Raw genomic sequence first — 21,066 nt, 5'->3', positions numbered from 1 at the left:
TTCCGTATACACCAGATTTGAGGCATTTTCAAGCTTCTATGACGGAGTTATGGCAATTTTTCTACAGGACTTTGAAAGTAGTGCTCATATACCCTGGGCCATCTTAAGTCAACAGAGAGGAGCAGCACTGGGCCGCGGCGCGTTCACAGGGCCAACCTGGTGACATTCAAGATGGCGCTATGAGTGTGAAACAAAATGGAGAATGCCATGACAGGATGCCACCAAGGATGTGTGCTTCGACAGAATCAACCTGGCTTTGAAATGACAAGATGAATTTTAAAATCACATCAGCCTATAAAGTTGGCTTATCTACATATTAGATACGTCTGCTCTGCGTGTGTGTATATAGTTCAAGAAATTATTCACAAAAGAGAGTTTTGTCTCTTGTAGCAAAGGGTAACTGCTTGCTTCTGCTTTTTATCTCCGAAAGTACTAAGTTCAGTATATGTGTAATGCGATTTCTGTTTCATTTAAAGACTTGCTAATTTTGTTCAGCTTTATTATGTATAAATCAAACCTTTCATGCTATATAATTTCTGGATGAGGCCTACGAAAAGCTTCTACCCTACTCCTGTATGTCTTCTTCTGCATGATGAATTGTTTTTATCTGTTGTTAGTATTTGCATTTAAATGAAGAAAAAATCATGGTTATGTGTGGACAAACATGCTTGTGTCCTGCCTTTAAAACGGCACCCAAGAAGGACATCAAACTGGGATTAGATACGATTAGATACGGAACAAAAGAAGAGTGTGTACATTGGTGTTATTTGTTAATGTTTAATTCTTGCAGAAGCTGGAATATAGGTGGTACTTGATGATACTTTCCTCCAAATTTACTTCCTAAATCATCCTGGGTAAAGTGGCATGTATTCTAAAAACGTCATTGTGTATTGGTGAAAGCAAAGACCATAATATTATCAATTGTATTTTGTTGTTTTTGTATACTGTGTAGTATGCTTTCCTTGCCATTGTTGTATTGAAATATTTTCGAGTAAAGATGTATGCCTCTTCAGCTCAGACCCTATGTACAAAAGCGATTCATTCGCAAAGCTGTAACCATGTGTGTGCACTTGATTTGTATAGACTACTACGAAATAAAAATTGATTATATAACTTGAAAGTTTATCTGTGTTGGTAGAAGTCAACTAGTTCAAGAATTGAGGATATAGTGGAAACGTAGCATTCCGCAATCAAGAAACCCTGGTTAAGGTTGCAAATCTGGCAATGATCACAACTGAACTCAACTTCAACTGAAAAAAATTGCATAACTGAGGAATTATGTATGCTAACGAGTGGGAAATACTATTGCTTTGATCTTCCAACACAGGAATATCAGAATGACATTTGCAGGAAAACGAATCTTTGTTGTTAGAAGCCCATCCACTGAAACTGCCTGTTTTTGTATTGTATATGTCTGTGGTCACGATATCAGCCTGTTGCCTAGTGTCCACATTGTATTGTTCTTGTCGCAACCTGAAGAAAGTCAAGAAGCTGCCTAGCCAAGTACCTAGGCCAGGAACTGGCCTTTTGCTCCCATCCGTTAGGTTTCTTCGTGTCCACGGGCCAAATTCTAGACTCTGCAACCTTTAAACTAAGCCTAGTGTCTGCTGAATCCAAAATTTTGAGTTCGACTTTGCCCTGATTGATGTACAGCTTGTTTAAAGCCTAGTGTCAAACTCTTCCTGGTCGGAGTTGGCGTCAGTGTCTCTATAGTCACTATAGGCTGAGGATGTGCTCTTCCGGTTTCTAGCATCAGCTTCTTCTGACGTGTAGCGAAACACCCCCTCACCACGTGCCCCTCCAGCTCTGTCTCCCTGGTCGCTACCCTTTTTACGGCTAAACTTTCTCCTTACGCTGCCTTTCACTTTCTTGATCTTTGCCACAACACCTTTCGTCCCATTCACTGGTGTCACTGGTGAATTCTGGTTCGAAGTCATCGCAACACTCTCCTGGCTGCTTCCGAAGTACGACGAATCCTGCGACGACAACGAGGTGTCGGAGTGTACTCTGAGCCTCGACGCGTTCGGGCCGATGGGGCTGGCAATGGACGAGGGGCAGCTGGATGACTCCTGGTTCCATTCCTGACTTCCTCTGTCGTGCTGCATGTTGTTGAGGTCGCACCTACTTAGGGGACGTGTTATGTGGGCGGGGGATACTGCATCTTGGCTCTTACGTCGCACGCGGACGTCTGCGTACGGTGGGTCGTCTTGGGTGTCCTCCGTATCTGCCGAGTTCAGGATAACGCGTGGTGGGACCGGGGGAGGTGGCGTGTCCTCGCGTGACGTCATCACAGCTGCTGAGCCGCTCCCTTTCTGTCCTTCAGGGCTTGTTGCCATCGTCGATGGGCGTGGAGGGACGGGAGGCCGTGACGGAAGCTTGGGCTGGTTAGTGTAGCCTTCGCCTCTGTGGTTAGGTGAGGGTACGCTATGCGTACTACTGCTTGAAGCAGGACGAACTAACTTCGTGTAATAGTCCGCGTCATCATTTGCTTTGCCCTTATCGCCAGTGTTTGGAGAGTTTGTTCCCACCAAACTGGATGCTGGATTTTCAGGTCTAGCCATGTTCACGCTTTCCTGCATCCCCTGGAAACGGGTAGGTGCATTGCTTTCGTAGGAAGGGTTTAGGAATGACGTTTTTCGAAGAAGCCTTATTTCTGATTCTTCTTTTGCCTCGTCTTCCAGAGTGACGGCATCACTAGTGTCGTCTGCATCGTTCTCTGCGGCATTTGTTGGTTGTGCCCCTTGCAGTTGGGCACTCAACTCGGCAACAAGAGGTGCCATGCTGAGCGAATTGTTATAAATGACTTCTTGTCCTCGAGAGCTCTTACGACTTGATCCTGCGACCGATTGGTCTGATTGCAAGTCCAATGTTGTGTATTCCACGAGATCTTCTATTGGAGAGGAGCTTTGGCTACCTTCAGACAACCGTGTGCTGTCAGTTCCCGCCCTTGACCGCGACTCTGCAGACTGCCAGGTCCCGGATGTTAGGTCGCTGCTGACGGTGTCGACCGTTTGGTCTGACGTCATGGTGTAGAATGTGTCGGCGCTGCCCTGCGACATGTTATCGGTGTCCCACACCCAGTAGCTGCCGATGCCGTGCTTTGTGGCGTAGTCGGTATTGCTCTGGAGCAGACCCTGGCGGAAATAGTGGCGGTCTTGGTGGTTCAGTGCCGCGTTCAGGCTCTCTTCGTTTCCACCAGGAGCCCGTTTCTTGTAAGTTCCGTCGTCACCAATGTCCAACATTGGCGATGTAGATGGACTGAAATAGATGGCAAAATATATTTTACAGCAGGCAGTTCTCTTTTAGGCCCTATCCTGTTAGTTTGTAAGAAGCTTATCATTACATTACTGTGGCAGAAAACTGTGTTACCACCTGATAGTCTTTCAACAGTCAGTAATTTACCATTACCTCTGCTATGGGTATTTGGCAAAAAGTTTTTGCATCAGAAGTTTATGATTATTGAGAGAAAAATCCTTGAGTAGGATAGTTCAACGACGTCTAGCATATGACTGAGGGTAGTATAGCGTATCAAATTTTCCTAGATATTATAACGTTATAGCTATTACCCCGTTATTTGTTCAATCTTTTATTTATTCATTGAGAAGCTCAAATTGGCCTGCAGGCCGTTATGACTCAACATTACGAATTAAGGGTGAGTGGTGACGGCGTTTGGTTACTTTTCTTTGCTCCTGATGGGCGTTCCTAAATCCATAAAATTCCACCTCTCACCTTTTGAAGCAGGCCGCGATCTTGTCGAAGCCCGGGCGGCGGCTGCGCTCGTCCAGCCAGCATAGCTTCATGAGGCGGTACAGCCAGTCGGGGCAGTCGCACGGCTGGAGGGGCCTCTGTCTGCGCTGCAGGTACGGCAGGACCTGGACAGGAAAGAGCAATGATTCATCTGCTTGGGAAGAAAAGGTGGTCAAAAGTTCCAGATCATTTTAGAACCCGAACCACCTTCCATCATGTTCCATTTGACGTAATTCGAACCGAGTGTGTGTTCCACGGTGCGAAAACATACTACTTCAGACGCCTCTTCTTAATCCATGTAACATAAACTCTCTTTGAACGGCCCTTGGGATCGCAAAGTTTGGTTCAAAGGCTACAAAAAGCTCCGCCCAATCAGGTTTTGTGCCAACAAGGAACAAATAACTTAGCAGACATTGAACCAGTTTCTTTTAGCTTTTTTTTTACGACAGAACAATTGAAAAGAAGAGTGACAAGCGAAAATAGAAATATGGGCTTGCTACTAGTATTTACTTTGCATCCCAGTTCTATCACGCATGCAAAGGCAAAGCTTTTACGTTATTGACTGTAACACACACGCACACTCACCTCTAACGCCTTGAGGTAAGGGTAGGGCGCCAGCATCCTGTTCTCGCTGCCTCTGTCCGCGTTGTAGGCGTGGAACACCTCCCAGCACACCTGTCCGAACGTGAAGACGTCACTGCCCTGCGAGTAGATCCCGCTTTCTATCACTTCCATCGGTGACCTGCAGGGCATTACAGACAGAAATGTGCTTCATAGATTCAGTGAATTCTATCGCCAAATTTAGGTCTGGTAAACTGTAAACCAAATATCAATCCAAGACTTGATAGATATGGTTTGGACAGAACAACACGGCCAAATAATATAACAGCCGACAGAAGTACTATCATGTATTTTGTTCTCGCAATAACATTTTTTACAGAAGAGTACGGTCATTTTGTGTAGATCTAACATACCATCTCAGGGCGTCTTGAGGCATGGGCTTGGTCACCACACTTTCGGACAGCTTGGTGTCATACAAGCGGAGCCGCAGGCGGCTGGCACGGCCCCACCTACCAACCTTTACCTGCAAGGCAGAAGTAGAAGTTCGACTTCATGAAATTGCAGAGTTTGTGTCACACATTGGGATAGCTACAGTTACACATGACTGACTAGTACATGTATACACGATACGCTCTCTTTTGTTAGAGGTATGACGATTGCAAAGCTGCTTGAAACTGCTTGATCCTAGAGGTAATTGCCAACTACAGCTGCAATGCCTCTCGTAACATTTGCCTTAAGTTCCGTTCTTTGCATCCTCCCGGTGATTCATTCTAATCATCAAGCTGATCTTTGTTGGGGGAGGGTGACCGGTATGTGGTTAAAGACCTTCATCAAAGCACACGTCGAGATCGGTGTGTACGGAGAGGCAGAGACGTTGTACTTACGTGCTGTCCATCACAGATGACGTACATGGCCCGCAGGTCACAGTGGATGACGCCCTCTCCCTTGAGGAGAGTCCCGTGCGCGAAGGCCATGGCGTCCGCCACTTGGCTCAGGCACCGAACCATGTCGTCAACGGACAGTCGCTTGTCTCTAGCTGCAGCCAAAAGGGTTAGCTGACCCCCTGCAAAAACTTGTGACATCTGCAAAAAGATACCAAGGATGCTTGAGAAAAGTTATTTATGTACAACATTTATCTTAAAAGAAGCCAGGCCTCATGATCAGATACACAAGGTACTCGAGCAACTGGACAGACTAATATAATTGTTAACGATCAGCTGTGACGTCTAAGATAGCACTCACTCACTCACTCTTTATCTATTTTATGTTGTTTGTATGTCTTGTTTATTTATCTATTTATTAACAATCCAAGAAGATTAGCTGCCTACATTTTGATGTAGGTGGCTAATTATAATGGGCTGAATAAAGTTTCCAAAGTTTTTTTTTTTCGCCAATGTTTTTGCTTGACTATGAGTGGCTGTTGTCTTTACATATCGTGTATCCTATTACCTGAATGTCTCAACTTATTCGGCAGCTCAGAGTAATGTTTCAACAGATACCTCAGCTGCCAATTTTTGCATTGTAGATAATCATTGGTCAATGTAGAATAAATTAGGCATTCAGAGATGACACTTGATCTTGATTGGGTACTGGACAACGCCCCTCAGTTGGGGCAGAGCGTCCAGGGGGAGTGCTGCGCCTTAATGTTCCCTGAGGCGTTGGAGAACTGCCTCCTTGAACTTTGGAGCGTCTGTGATCTCCGTGACCTCGTACGGTAAAGAGTTCCAATCTCTCACGGTTTGTGGGAAGAAGGAATGTTTGTAGCAGTCTTTGTGAAAAGGTAGAGCCTTGTAAGAATTTGGGTTTGAGTGTCGCGATTGGCGCGGTACAGGCTTTAGATGAGTTTCGACCGGTAGGGCTACTTTGTGGTGTCTTGCTTTCTGTAGAATTGTTAATCTATTTGCTGTCCTTCTGTTGCGTAAAGTGTCCCACCCCAAATCAGAGACAAGTTTGGTGACACTATCATAACTATGATACGAATTTGTGACAAATCTAGCCGCTCTTTTTTGAACGGACTCTAACTTAGCAATGTGCTCTTTGTGGTATGGATCCCAGGCAGCGCTGGAATACTCTAAATGCGGTCTAACAAGGGATGTATATGCATTTGTTTTGACTGATTTGGGGCAGTTATAAAGATTGCGTCTCACAAAGCCTAACGTCTTGTTAGCCTTGGAAGCACTGTACTGTATGTGTTGTGACCAAGAGAGCTGGTTGTTGAGTGTGACTCCTAAGTATTTGTGGTTGTTAGTCTCGGCTAGAACATGACTTCCTAATTTGTAGTCGTAGAGTTTAGGTTTACGTTTGTGGGTATAACGCATAACAAAACATTTGTCCGGGTGTAATTTCATCTGCCATGTGTTTTGCCATGTATCTAATGTATTGATGTCCTCTTGTAAGAGGGTGTGATCTCTGTCACTGTTTATCTCCCTGTAAATGACGCAGTCATCCGCAAAGAGACGGATGTTAGAGTTGAGGTTGTCGGCTAAGTCGTTAATGTACACTAAGAACAGTAGTGGTCCGAGCACAGTGCCCTGGGGCACTCCAGAGACTACCTCTGCCCACTCTGAGTGCTCTCCCCCAACTACCACTCTTTGTTTACGATTTTTGAGGAAATTAGAAATCCAGTGGAGAACCTTACCCCTAATACCATAATTTTGGAGTTTTAGGAGTAAGCGATCATGAGGTACTTTGTCAAAAGCTTTTGCGAAGTCGGTTATAATCATATCTGTTTGCGACCTGGTATCTAAAGAATGGGCTAAGTCAGTTGTAGTTAAAATAAGTTGGGTTTCACATGAACGCTTTTTCCTAAACCCATGCTGCTTGTCAGATAATATAGAGTATTTGTCAAAATGATCCATCATCTGTGATTGCACTATGTGCTCCATAACCTTACTACAAACACATGTGAGAGAAACAGGACGGTAATTTGCAGGATCAGTCCTGTCCCCCTTTTTAAAGATGGGAGAGATATTGGCATGTAGCCATGGGGAAGGGATTTGGCCAGTTTCAAGTGATTTCTGACAAATAATAGTCAGAGCAGGGGCTAACTCAGCAGCTGCTAGTTTGAGGATCCTTGTTGGTAGGCCGTCTGGTCCACTTGCTTTGTGTGGATTCAGATCTTTTAGGAGTTTGGTGACTCCGTTTACATTGATGGAAAAGTCAGGCATAGTGGGGATAGAACTACGGGGGAGGCGGGGCATGTGTTCATCCTCTCGTGTAAAGACAGAGCTGAATTGGTTGTTAAGGATGTTAGCTTTGTTTCTGTTATCTGTTTCTAGCTTTCCTTTCTGCTTAAGACTAGGGATCCCAGTTGTATCCTGTTTTAAGTGTTTGATGTGCGACCAAAACTTCTTGGGGGAATCAGAACATATAGAATTGACATATTTACGGTAGTTTTGTCTGGTAGTCTTTTTTGCTCGTTTGCGAATAGTGCGGAATTTAGTCAAGTTCTCGGTTGTTGGGTTTTTACGATAAGAGTTGTAGGCTCGCTGTTTTTTCTTATGTATTTTCCTAACCTTGTTGTTAATCCAAGGTGAAAAATTATTATTGTTAATAGTTTTGGATGGGACATATTTGTCCATCACTATCTTGATTTTGTCCACAAATTCATTATAAAGCTCTTCTGTTGTGCAGTTGTCAATGTTCCGTTTAGCTAAATTATTACTGTAATCCTGTAGCTCAGTTCTTATGGCGGTTTCATCAGCTTTTTTCCAAAGTGAAACACGCCTGGGGCTTTGTTTGATTTTCTTAGGTTTAACATTAACAGTAATAACTGGGATGCCATCATGGTCCCCTATACCTGGGATCAGAGAACAAGTTTCAACAAGTGATGAATTATTAGTTAAGAAAAGATCAAGGGTGTTATTAAGACGGGTTGGTTGATCCACAACCTGTTCGAGCCCAAAGTCATGTGTTAACTCTAAAAAATGTTTAGAAAGTGCACTATAGGGAGCGCTTGGGCTCACACTTAAGTTGTTCCAGTCTATACCAGGGAAATTGAGATCCCCCCCTAGCCATACTTGGCCACCTTGTGGTTTAATCTTGTTTAATGAGGCTCTCAGTTTATCTACAAAGTCAATGTCTTTTGCATAAGTATGCGATCTGTAACAAGAACCAATTGTAATCGGTTTGGCTCCTTGGATCTCCAAGGTTGCCCATACCGTTTCACACTCAGTGTCTAGATCTAATCTATGTGTAACTATCAAGTCGTTCTTGTAGGCAAGGAGAACACCCCCTCCCTTTCTCCCCAGTTCTCTGTCTTTCCTTATGACGGTATAGTCTGGGGGGAAAAGTTCACTACTGCCAACTGAGTCATTTAGATGTGTTTCTGAGCCTAGTATAATATCTGGAGAATGCTGGTCTAAGCATGCTGCTAGATCAGCAGTTTTGTTGCGTATGCCCTGGAAATTTATAACACATGTTTTTAATTTCTGTTTGGGGGGCTTGCGTCTACTTGGCTTGGCTTTAGCCTTAAGAGGCGATGAAGCGGCCAAGGGTGACTTGGCAATTGTGAAGTCTACCATCATATTTGATAGTGCAAGTTATAAAGGCACAGAAACACATACAGGTATACAGAAATACATAAGAAAACAATGTTTCACATCGTTGTGCGGAGTGATAATTCGGCGTTACCTGTTTGACGTGGTTGCCGTTGATGACGATGTCCATGACCCGTCTGATGTTCACGTGATCTAGCCTCAGCAGCATCTCCTTCCTCCGTCTGTCGACGGAAGGAACTTGTCCGTCTTTCAACAGCAGGAACTCCTCCTGGGGTAGAATGGAAGAATAATGAAGGTTTCAATGTTAATTATAAGTCCACAATTAGATTTTTTTGTAAAGAGGATCTTTTACATTTGATTTGTTTAGACGTGTAAGATAATTTAAGCAAATAAACAACAAAGATGTGACCCCCAGAGATCAATACAACATCTCACGGCACAGGCCCATGTCTTGATCATACCCAGTTTGGTAACTGTGTGTTTTCTTTTTGTAAATACATGTATGGGTTTGTTTGACACAATCATTGGACAGAATACTTTTTACCAACTATACCTTTGTCTGTATTACATTTGCCTCCCACAGAGATCAGATAAATGAGATCAGATACATATTTCACGATGTTGTTACGTACCCCCTGTTCGTTGGGCTGGTCGTAGGCAAGTATCTCACTTGCAGAGCAGGGAAACTTCCCCTGTAAAATGCGAAAGGAAAATGATAATTACGTCAGCATCCAGGTAAACTAAATTGATATCTTGTGAAATTTTAAAGATATCAGTGAATGGATAATGTGTAGTACCTTTTCGATCTTGTATTCAGTCCCGGGGACTTCTGAAATGTAAAAAGACACAACTTTTGAAACTGTAATCTTTCCACGAGTGCAGTCGCATTGACAGCTATGTGTGCAGTTACACGCTAGCGCTGGTCACTTGAAAGTTTGTAAGACAGAATGCCCTTAACATTATGCTAAAATGTCTTTGATTTGCAAGTGTTCACAGCGTCGTTTGATTTCTTCCTTGCTGACAGTTACCTGTAAGCATTATCAGAGTGAAAATACATTTTACCTGTTTCACTGTTGATCTGTGTCTCCAAATTCCTTGGGATTCCCTAGAAAACAAAGGCATCGCTATATTGAAGCTGTGCCATACATGTCTTGGAACGTAAGGTAGTTTAAGATACATCGAAATCAATATATATCCATCTATGGAGTTTACATACCGATGCTCTTTGATGAAGTAAGGAGTATAGATTTCTTACCCTTTCTGGCCGTGTTGACTGGTTAGGAGACAGCCGAGGCGGAGGATGGATATCATCTATGTGTTCCACACCTACATGAGAGAAAACCAACAATGACATCGTTCTTAATCAAGTTGGTGGACCATTAAGAATACTGTAACCCTTTTTGATGTATACAAGAAAAACCAAGAATTTGCTTGGTGACTACGCCTACATTTCCAGAGGCTTCTTTTTCGTCACCAAAAAGATGTGTTATTTTGGCCAATCGTTGTTTTAAATGCTCGTCTTTTAGATGATACAGCTTTCCATTTGCACTAGGCTCACCACATGTACAACGAACTGTTCAGGGCTTCACACAGACACGGGATTGGTTCTTATTTATTACACCGGACCCATCGAATCTGGCTTTACGCCCCCTCCGAACTAGATTTGTACCGTTTATAACAGGCCTCGTGAATCAGGATCAATCCCATGCCTGGGTGAATTTAGAGTTTAGAAGTATGAACGTGCAACACAGAACTGACCCGGTAGGGGGCACTCCTTCAGGTAACCCCTCAGCTTCCTCTCCAGCTGCATCAGGGCGATCCGCTCGGCAGGGTCGGCGAGGAAGCAGGGCAGCATGGCCGACTGAAACAGCTTCCTCGGCACGCAGGACGGCTGGCGGGGGCGCAGCCCGAACACAACCTGGGGACGGGCAAGAGAGAAGAGAGGAAAAATCATTATATGCACACAATTGGAAAGTGTTTGTGTAACTCCGGCATGCAGTTAGTTATGGTTCGATTGTTATCATCTTCATTTCTATCTAGAGTCCATTCTTTCTCTTCTGCCTTCCATACGGTTCGGAAGAACTTGTTGCCCAAACTAATGATAGCTATGTAGGACCTTCTGTTGAAATATGTTCTGAAAGATTAATGTCAACTACTCTTATCATAGATTGATTGAACAATATTGTAGCTAGAAAGTCAGAAACGGCAACGTTCTACATTTAGACCAGCTTTATGATTAATACGTCCTTCATCAGGGCTAGATGACCAGCCATTCAGGCCACGTGAACTGATGCACGGATGACGCCAGCAGTTGGTTCTACTCACCTGCTGCACGATATCGTCCGCGGCCATGCCCCACATCTCGGTGAAGGGCCGGCAGCCGTGCGTCAGCACCTCGTACATAGCGCAGCCCAGCATCCACACGTCACTCTTGTCCGAGAACTGGTACCCGACCATCGACTCGGGGGCGGTCCACAGCTTGGCGACGGGATCGTCGTAAGACCCTGTGTAGGAAGATATGAATGGCGTCCTCAGTTAAAACGTTTTTACTGTTACGTCGTACATATCGTCCCATCCACTACAAGGTAATACGGAACTTGGCTGTAGTATCCTTGTTAGATCCTATGAAGGAAGGTGCACAATAAGACTTTTTTTCATGAAACGTAGGCTTTGATATTGTTTAGACATATATATTGCCTCGACTTCGGGCACTCCAATGCCTATCTATACTGGGTGGTCGTGACTCAGTAAGATCTAGGCAGTGCTCATAAGTAATAATGCATATTATGCCTTTCCTTGTTTTAGTAAAAAAAAGATAGCCAATGCATGTATATATATCTTATCCCAAGGAGGTTATGATTTTAACCTCCTTGCTTATCCATACATTTTTATCCAGGCCCAATGGTAAACACTCAACGGTATTTCAACACCTGCCACCTCAGTACGTAGAAGACCAACCTTGGAAAGCTATCTGCAGGCAGTCGGGGCACTCGTATGTCTCTTCTTCAATCATCGGTGCCTTAACAGCCATGTTGAAATTACCCAGCTTGCACATGTACGTCCCTCTCTTTCTGTACACCAGGAAGTTCCTGGCGATGACGTCACGATGGACGATGTTGTTGCCATGGCAGTAGCGGAGAGCGGCCACCATGTCCAGCAGGAGGGTCAGCAGAGACCGCAGGTACAGCAGGGAGGACCTGGTGTGCTGGTGCTCTGTTCGCCTCCGGAGCAGGAAGTCCAGTAGATTCCCCTGAACAAGCATAAAGAAGATCTTGCGATGACTAGATCTAACATGGAGGGGATCTGTAGGCGTGGCAACATGCCGATAAGGATATAGTATCAGCGATCACGTGAGGACTGCTACACATTTCTTCATTAAAGCGCATTCAGATACGGGCTTCCTACTTCCAGAGAATTGGTATTGCAAGCAAAATCAAACCGTCACATTTAAGCTTATTGATACCTGTAACAAGATGGGAATGACTATTGCATGAAATGAAGGCTGGACTTTGATAGTGATTAGCGTACAAGAAATTTACACAACAGAAGTTAAAGGTTTACCTCGTCCATGAACTCAGTGATGTGGAACACAGGCTGAGGTCGGAGCTGGTAGGCCAGAAGCCGGAGGATGTTTGGACTGCCGCTCAATTCTCCCAACATGCGCACGTTGTTTCTCACGGTCCGTGCACCCTCCGACCTGTCCCCATCACTCATCAAGTCCTGCATGGAATTCATCTTGTATACCTGGAAAAAGTGACAAGGGAAGGGCGCCTGAAAACTAAGCCTTATATGCTTTTAGCTGGTATCGATCGTGGTCTGTACCGCCTAACATAAACATAAAGGAACAAAAATTATCTTAAAGCAACACGTGATCCAAAATCACCAACCAAAACTGAGGTGGGGGAAGGTATAGAATTGCATGTATCTTTCACCCGCTGCCACGTACTGTAGTCGTAGGTCACTTACCATGACGAAAGCAGCAGTCATCTTACATTTCATTGTGATCTTAATGATGTTTCAAACTCCATGCCAAATTACCACATACCTTGACAGCCACATTTCTGTACGTCGTAGTCCCCTTCCAAACCACGTGATCCTCCAGGTCTTGACAAGGCGTGGGCTGGTGTGTGACGATGCGCAGGCCCAGCAGTTTGTACTGGTCACTGATGTGTTTAGCCTGATGAACAGTTAGAGTACAAAACGTTATTTTACTCGATCTTCTCCCCCTCAAGACGTTTTGGTCTATTTCTATGCCTCCATCTGTCTATATCTCAGTCTCTCTTTGTTTTTAGCTCTCTCTCTCTTCGTCTCTATTTGCCTTTCTCTCTGCCCTTCTTTTTTATCCTTCTCTCTCTCGCTCCGTCTTTGTCTTTCGCTCTCTCTCTCTCTCTCTCTCTCTCTCTCTCTCTCTCTCTCTCTCTCTCTCTAGTCTCCTTTGCTTTTCTCTTCTTTCCACTCTCTTTCTATCTCTCTTCATACAATCTGAAAACACACTAATTGCCAAAGACAAGTAGCCAAAAATGAAGAACATCTTCCTCGGAAAAGTACCTACCTCAATAGGAACCAGGTCCTCCCACTCAATGATGATGTCGTCCGCACGTCTTCCCTGCCGCATTGCTAGACGGCGAGCCATGGTCTCACGAACTTCAGGCTGGTGGGAAATACAGTTACATGGTCATAAGAACAGACAGTATACATGCATAATCATTGTATGTTCAGCAGATTCTTCCAACTAGAGGGAACTGTTTCTTCATTACGGTTCGGCAATGGTTTTTCCAACCAATTGGGGCAAATAAATTTCTTACAATAGCTACATCGACTCTATCATACTACAGACAGTGTATCCATAGATGCAAATACAGGTAACGCTGTCAGATACAATGAAAGGTACAGTAGAATGTTGTCTTCCTTAGAAACATGTATTCATAAAAGAGACAGTTTGTAAGAGCCTGTGTCCCCTTACATGCGGATGATGTAGCAGCGGTCTACAGAGGACCTCCACAGCCAGCCGCGCGGTGCCCAGGTTGAACTGCTGCTCGTACCAGAGCTCGGCTAGACCCAGCAGCTTCTTCCTCTTTCCGTGCGGAGGAGGAGGTCGAAGTGCCATGGAGCAGAGATCTGAAAAAAAAAGAGTTTGATGAGGCCTTACTTTTTTTCTATGGCTGCAGGATCATCTATCCCTCAGTCTAACTATCTAACAGTTTGGGAAGCTCAGAATGTCTGCCAATCAGTTTTCTCCACCCTTCTCAGTTTTCTGTTTTTATAATAGGGATAATATATTTGGCGTCAAACGGTCTGATTCTGAAAAGCTTAACAGTAACTGTAATGATGTTCCAGCCATAATAGGAAATAGGAACGGATGTCCTCCATGTTTGAACACAAGGCTGTCTTAGGTCTTTATCGATGGTTGTGTCTGTTACAGCCTACTCGGCAATTCTATATGACACTTCAAGTTCGTGCGACGGTCTGGGGCGAATGCTTCGTAGTATATGCTAGTGGATGTTTTTGGATGAATGAAGGTCTTGTTGCGCCGATCTATTGTGCTTTAGCACAAAGTCGAAATCTCTTCTTCCATGGTTTAGTTTTCAGTACCTGATCTCTTTGTGGTCTGCAGGATCCTGACGAACATGTCGGCGGTGAGGATGAAGAGCCGGTCCGCCCTGGAGCCGCTGCACGTCTGGGCGAGCTTGCACACTGCCCGCTGGAAGATTTCCAGGGCAGTCTCTGAATCATACGCCTATTAGAGAGAGTAGAGTAGAGTAGAGTAGAGTATGATAAAGGTTACATCCTCCAAAGTAATATGCATCATGTCTTCATGGTCCTGCGGTCGTAGAAAAGGAGTTAGCTGACTACAGAATGATCTCACTTGTTTCAGCTTCATATATCTACTGCCATTAAGACTCAACAGTCGTCGATGATTGCCCCTTTTCATGAAATATCCCAACTGTTGGATCCGTTATATGCGCCATTTCAGCATTTGCCTAGCTATCTATACTCGGAATAATGTCCACGATCAATATACCTTATTTGCAAAAATTGCACTTAGGAAATCTTGCTTTCATGTATATGCTAAAGAATGTCTAACTTAGATCCATGTTTTGGCACAAGATGGAGATGGACTTGCCATGTCGGCGAGATATGACAACACGATCTGTTGGTCGTACTCTTCGGCTTTGCAGATGTCTTTCACAAGTTGTTTAGCAGTTTTGGGGTCTTTGGTACTGCTAACATCTCTTGCCTGCAACGAGATAAATGAACAATGCTCAGGTTAGTAAAAGAAGATGCTTCGGGCATCGTAAATTTCACATAACTGTGTTGACAATGGCTATTCAAGAACCGGGTAGATTGAAGGATTGGTTTAATGTTCAACAGGAAAGCTCATTTTTATCTGTATATTTTCTTCAATCTAAAATAAAAAGATATAACTTACTGACTTACCTGGATCACTAGTTCTTTGAACTTTCCGACCGACTTGCCAGCGATCCGCTTGGAGGCTTCGTAGATCGTGTGGATGTAGTAATCGGCAAGGCATCTGGAAAAGAATGGCATGTAACAATTTACAGCATCTGAAAAAGGAAGACACATGCTTGTGTTGAAACCAACTAGGCCACAGATTGAGATGGTACCTTATAACATTGACTACACTGCAATCTTTTGAACCTATCAATAATAGGACACGCTCTTACCTGAACCTCAGATCTGTCGCATCGAAGGTTTCAATCTTGTGCTTGATTACGTTCTGAGTTTTCTTCAGTTCTTCCGCAGAAAACTCCAGCCCGACGTCGCCGTTGACGTATGAAACGTGCAGGCAGATGAGCAAGACGCAGCACACCTGGATCCGCAGCAGGGTGGTCCCGCGCGTCCACTGTCTCAGGGCGTCCCTATTGGACAGGACGTACAGCACCTCCTTCGTGACGTCACTGAGACCGCCAGACTCGGCGTAGTCTGTGCCTTGATTTAATATGTTCTGATGAATGACCTGTGGAAAGGAAATAGGAGAATATTGTCAGCTGATAAAACTATACACATGTTATGCCATACGAAATCATTCCTGTTGTGCCTATCTTTACCTTTCACAATGATGCCACTGCTGTGTCATGTTGCGTTCCGCCCACGGTCACATTATGGATTGAAGAGTTTCGTCTGTGTTGCCTTGCTTTATATGTAATATGGGACTTATTTTGTTGTGTTAAATGGGCCTATGCGTTCTAAATTAACAAAACATTGCAATATTAAAAGTCTACACCAGTGTTGGTTTCCGTCAATTTTTGCAGAAGCCATGTTGGAGTTTTAGATTTCTTTGTTTTAATTACAGCAAGCCAAGACTATATGTAGCGTTTATGTTTAGTTTAACCAAAACGCCCATCATTACTCACAGTCAGGAGCGCCTCCAGCGCCTGACCCTCCACCCTGGGCAGCCCGCAGCAGCTGAGCTTCGCCAGGGTGATGCAGCTGCCTCGGTGGGTCTGCTGCTGGGGCAGGATGGCCAGGAGCAGGACCTGTGGACGGAAAGTGGTGCAGTTTCTTTCTTGTCAGTCTTTCCTCCTGCATATTTTCATTCTCTTGCCATGTGTGTGTGTGTGTGTGTGTGTGTGTGTGTGTGTGTGTGTACGGGGCAACAACGTAAGAGCCTTTAAATTGGACGTAAAGTTATCTAGTATGTGACTAAACGCAAAGGTCTATTTTGCTCCTCCACAGGCGACTGACCTTGGTACTGAAGCAGAATTTCCGGGTTTGTATCTTTTGTCCAGTACATACGGCGGTCTTCTTTCAACCCTAGTTTGCCTGAGATGTCTGTAGCTCTTAGTAGATGTTTATAGATGTATGTTCTTTATTGGTCTTCAGAACACTTTCTACACTTCAAGGCAACTGATTTCCAGGAGCCCTGTGCAACGACAGTACTGAGTGGATGAAGGAATTCCATTCATAAGCACCAGCTAGGTATGATGATAGGAAATATCTAGCTGTAGTTACCTTTTCCACGTCATCTCTCAGCGGCGGAGTGATCTTCTGTACCCGCTGGATGTAGCTGTCCGGGTCCTGACAGAACGCCTTCAGGGACCACTCGGACCATTCGAACTCTGGAGAGAAAAGGAAAAAAATAATTTCAGCTGGTGTATGTTCTTGGGCGATGTGATATAGTAGGTAATAGCAAACCTGAGATACCATGGTCAGTATAAAACTTACTTAATCTTAAGTTGATGTTTCTTCTGACTGATTATTCATAAACATTCAGTGACGACCCATCAAAGGTTCCACCGACTTCTCCTGGCTAGATGACTCAAATGCTTAAGATCACCTCTTCGCTTTGCTAAACTCTACTATTTGCTACTTATCCAAATGTTCAACCAAATATACGACACTGAATGTCAAGACCGTGTTGTTTGAAACCCATAAATACTTGAAAAGCAATCAAGTGACATTCTATAGAACTGGCAGCATATAGAGTTTGTCAATCTTAAACTGTCATCTCATCACGGTCAGCACAACGTTTAACTTTTTTTTTTAAATAAACAACTTCTCACAACCTTTGCATGCCGACAGCAATGCCTTTTCTGGCTCCACCAAGTCGGTGTGGATCTGCGGGCCCATGGCGTCAAAGGTCCGGTGCGTGGCGTGGACGAAATTACTTCTCGGCATTTGCTGGTCTTCGTCAACGTCGTTGTTGACGAAGACGTCGTCGTAAGTGTCGTCGTCGTAAATTTCGTCAGCGCGAGTCGTTGGGTGCTGTTGCATTTGGGGGGCTGAGGCTGGATGAAGAAATATACATTTACTTGAGAAACGGTTACTACAATTACGGTTGGCCTCCGGTTGGAAAGCTGTTATTGATAAATTTCACTGGAATAATTATCTAGGGGCTAGGAACTGCGTCTGGCTACGTCAACCTTACTAAACCATGTCGTCACTTGTAATAACCCTGTCACATTTGGAAGATGGATCGGACGACGATTCTGCGGCAATCGCCCGAGCCTCGCTTATAAAAGTAACTTTATTGCACAACAATTGTACAATGTACAAAGTACGGTTTATATGTGACAGGGACGGTTTTCAGGTGGAAAATACGCGCAACCTTCTGTCGATCTTAAACATGGCCGATCTTCCAACGATACGCCCGAAGATCGTGGATAATGTGACAGGGGTAGTAAGATATTTCTGAGTGATTTCATCCGTCAAGCAATGTCCAAAAAGAGGCGCGAGAAAAAATGTCACCTTATGACCCAGACTAAACAGTTTTTACTCTGCATGGAGATCTTTTTTTATGCCCGGTCGGCCCTGTCATCATTGGATACTGATTGATAAAATAAGCAAGACAGCTCATTAGGACACGTACATGGAGGACCTAGCGTGCGTAGAAGTCGTGGGTACGCCTCCTCATACGCAGCGTCCGTGGTGAAGTCCAGAAACCCGAACGGCTTGAGTTTCTGAGACAGAGAGCAGTCCTCCTCCATCCTGACGAAGATGACGGAGCCTTCTCTGATGACGCTGCGGTCGTGGATGCTGTTTTCCACGTACCTGTGAATTGGAGTTGAAGTGTGAATTTCCATATAACTGCCAAATGTTGGTCTAATAGCACAATCACAATGCATAACAGGACCATAGCATGTCTAGGACGAAAGATTCAAAACACTAAAGTTCTGCTAGCATGCTGCAGTGCTAAGGTCCCACAGAGGGCCTAAAATCGACCTTCGTCTTCCCAACCCCTATTCACATACCAGACATCATGACAGTCCATCTAGGGGTTCTAAAGTTATGCTGGTCACAAATATCCATCCACACACCATTGCGCACCAAAAACGATACCTCTATTTTTCATTGAGGTAAAAATGATAACGCTATTAGACCCTACATTACACTATTTACATATTAAAGAGGTAACTAATACAACATGACGTACCAGTAGTACTGAGAAGCCATGAAGGTCTGACACAGCGGCAGGACCGTGACTCTGCTCTGCTGTACACCCTTGATGAACTCATCCAACAGAGGCTGCAATCAATATTACGGATATTTACAATGATATGATCTTTACTTTCAGGAATGAATCAATGGATGGATGTTTGCTGTTTGTCAAAGTTTCAACGTAGTAGGGAAAACAAGTACAAGTCAGCTTAAACAGTGCTTGGCATCATGGTATGGATGGGTTTAGGCAGGGAGGGAGGGATGGATGGATGGATGCAGGGAGGGAGGTAGATAGGAGGAATGAATGATTGAATAGATGGATGAATAAATGGATGATGATGTATTTGACGATGCAATCGTTGATACTAGGGTAAAGAAAATTGCACGATTCATATATAGACATGATAAACTCACCTGCCCGGGTAGATAGTACTTGGTTGTGTAGGTGTAACACTCACCTGTCCAGGTAGGTAGTACTTGGTTGTGTAGATGTAACACTCACCTGTCCAGGTAGGTAGTACTTGGTTGTGTAGGTGTAACACTCACCTGTCCAGGTAGGTAGTACTTGGTTGTGTAGATGTAACACTCACCTGTCCGGGTAGGTAGTACTTGGTTGTGTAGGTGTAACACTCACCTGCCCGGGTAGATAGTACTTGGTTGTGTAGGTGTAACACTCACCTGTCCAGGTAGGTAGTACTTGGTTGTGTAGGTGTAACACTCACCTGTCCAGGTGGGTAGTACTTGGTTGTGTAAGTGTAACACTCACCTGCCCGGGTAAGTAGTACTTGGTTGTGTAGATGTAACACTCACCTGCCCGGGTAGGTAGTACTTGGTTGTGTAGGTGTAACACTCACCTGCCCAGGTAGGTAGTACTTGGTTGTGTAGGTGTAACACTCACCTGTCCAGGTAGGTAGTACTTGATTGTGTAGGTGCTACACTCACCTGCTCCCCAAGTAAGTACTACTTGGTTGAGTAGTTACAATCATCTCCTCTCCAAGTAAGTACTAGTTGGTTGAGTAGATACAACACTCACCTCCCCAAGTAAGTACTACTTGGTGGAGTAGATACACCCCTCACCTGTCCGAGTAAGTACTACTTGGTTGTGTAGGTGTAACACTCACCTGCCCGGGTAGATAGTACTTGGTTGTGTAGGTGTAACACTCACCTGTCCGGGTAGGTAGTACTTGGTTGTGTAGGTGTAACACTCACCTGCCCGGGTAGGTAGTACTTGGTTGTGTAGTGTAACACTCACCTGCCCGGGTAAGTAGTACTTGGTTGTGTAGATGTAACACTCACCTGCCCGGGTAGGTAGTACTTGGTTGTGTAGGTGTAACACTCACCTGCCCAGGTAGGTAGTACTTGGTTGTGTAGGTGTAACACTCACCTGTCCAGGTAGGTAGTACTTGATTGTGTGGGTGCTGTAACACGCACCTGCCCAGGTAGGTAGTACTTGGTTGTGTAGGTGTAACACTCACCTGTCCAGGTAGGTAGTACTTGGTTGTGTAGATGTAACACTCACCTGCCCAGGTAGGTAGTACTTGGTTGTGTAGATGTAACACTCACCTGTCCGGGTAGGTAGTACTTGGTTGTGTAGGTGTAACACTCACCTGTCCGGGTAGGTAGTACTTGGTTGTGTAGGTGTAACACTCACCTGTCCAGGTAGGTAGTACTTGGTTGTGTAGATGTAACACTCATCTGGCCAGGTAGGTAGTACTTGGTTGTGTAGATGTAACACTCACCTGTCCGGGTAGGTAGTACTTGGTTGTGTAGGTGTAACACTCACCTGCCCTGGTAGGTAGTACTTGGTTGTGTAGGTGTAACACTCACCTGCCCAGGTAGGTAGTACTTGGTTGTGTAGATGTAACACTCACCTGTCCAGGTAGGTAGTACTTGGTTGTGTAGGTGTAACACTCACCTGTCCGGGTAGGTAGTACTTGGTTGTGTAGGTGTAACACTCACCTGCCCGGGTAGGTAGTACTTGGTTGTGTAGGTGTAACACTCACCTGCCCGGGTAGGTAGTACTTGGTTGTGTAGGTGTAACACTCACCTGCCCGGGTAGGTAGTACTTGGTTGTGTAGGTGTAACACTCACCTGTCCGGGTAGGTAGTACTTGGTTGTGTAGGTGTAACACTCACCTGCCCAGGTAGGTAGTACTTGGTTGTGTAGATGTAACACTCACCTGCCCAGGTAGGTAGTACTTGGTTGTGTAGATGTAACACTCACCTGTCCGGGTAGGTAGTACTTGGTTGTGTAGGTGTAACACTCACCTGTCCGGGTAGGTAGTACTTGGTTGTGTAGGTGTAACACTCACCTGTCCAGGTAGGTAGTACTTGGTTGTGTAGATGTAACACTCATCTGG

The 21,066-nt window shown here is 44.7% G+C and overlaps 2 protein-coding genes across 2 annotated transcripts in view; both read right to left on the bottom strand.

The window, feature by feature from the left end:
* Nucleotides 1–1,658: 1,658 nt before the first annotated feature.
* Nucleotides 1,659–15,356, bottom strand: LOC118431550. Its single transcript, XM_035842790.1, has 20 exons — nucleotides 15,246–15,356; nucleotides 14,932–15,045; nucleotides 14,400–14,544; nucleotides 13,771–13,925; nucleotides 13,360–13,458; nucleotides 12,853–12,984; nucleotides 12,369–12,551; nucleotides 11,766–12,057; nucleotides 11,133–11,311; nucleotides 10,566–10,725; nucleotides 10,063–10,133; nucleotides 9,870–9,912; nucleotides 9,605–9,636; nucleotides 9,440–9,499; nucleotides 8,941–9,075; nucleotides 5,193–5,390; nucleotides 4,722–4,831; nucleotides 4,333–4,489; nucleotides 3,730–3,872; nucleotides 1,659–3,258 (listed from the first exon to the last, which is right to left on the bottom strand). The coding sequence occupies exons 1-20, from the start codon at nucleotides 15,354–15,356 to the stop codon at nucleotides 1,659–1,661; spliced, it is 4,119 nt and encodes a 1,372-aa protein (XP_035698683.1).
* A 133-nt stretch (nucleotides 15,357–15,489) lies between these two features.
* LOC118431549 overlaps nucleotides 15,490–21,066 on the bottom strand; it is an 8,953-nt gene continuing 3,376 nt past the window's right edge. The window contains exons 3-8 of the mRNA XM_035842789.1: nucleotides 18,703–18,794; nucleotides 18,139–18,320; nucleotides 17,336–17,557; nucleotides 16,782–16,888; nucleotides 16,184–16,306; nucleotides 15,490–15,786 (exon numbers count right to left, since the gene is read on the bottom strand). Coding sequence (XP_035698682.1) covers nucleotides 15,490–15,786; nucleotides 16,184–16,306; nucleotides 16,782–16,888; nucleotides 17,336–17,557; nucleotides 18,139–18,320; nucleotides 18,703–18,794 — 1,023 coding nt within the window. The remainder of the gene's footprint in view (nucleotides 15,787–16,183; nucleotides 16,307–16,781; nucleotides 16,889–17,335; nucleotides 17,558–18,138; nucleotides 18,321–18,702; nucleotides 18,795–21,066) is intronic.

This window comes from Branchiostoma floridae, chromosome 15, assembly GCF_000003815.2.
Source record: "Branchiostoma floridae strain S238N-H82 chromosome 15, Bfl_VNyyK, whole genome shotgun sequence".
Classification (NCBI taxonomy): Eukaryota; Metazoa; Chordata; class Leptocardii; order Amphioxiformes; family Branchiostomatidae; genus Branchiostoma; species Branchiostoma floridae.
The sequence above is the reverse complement of the archived record's forward strand: the minus strand, read 5'-3'. Positions and strand labels throughout refer to the sequence as shown.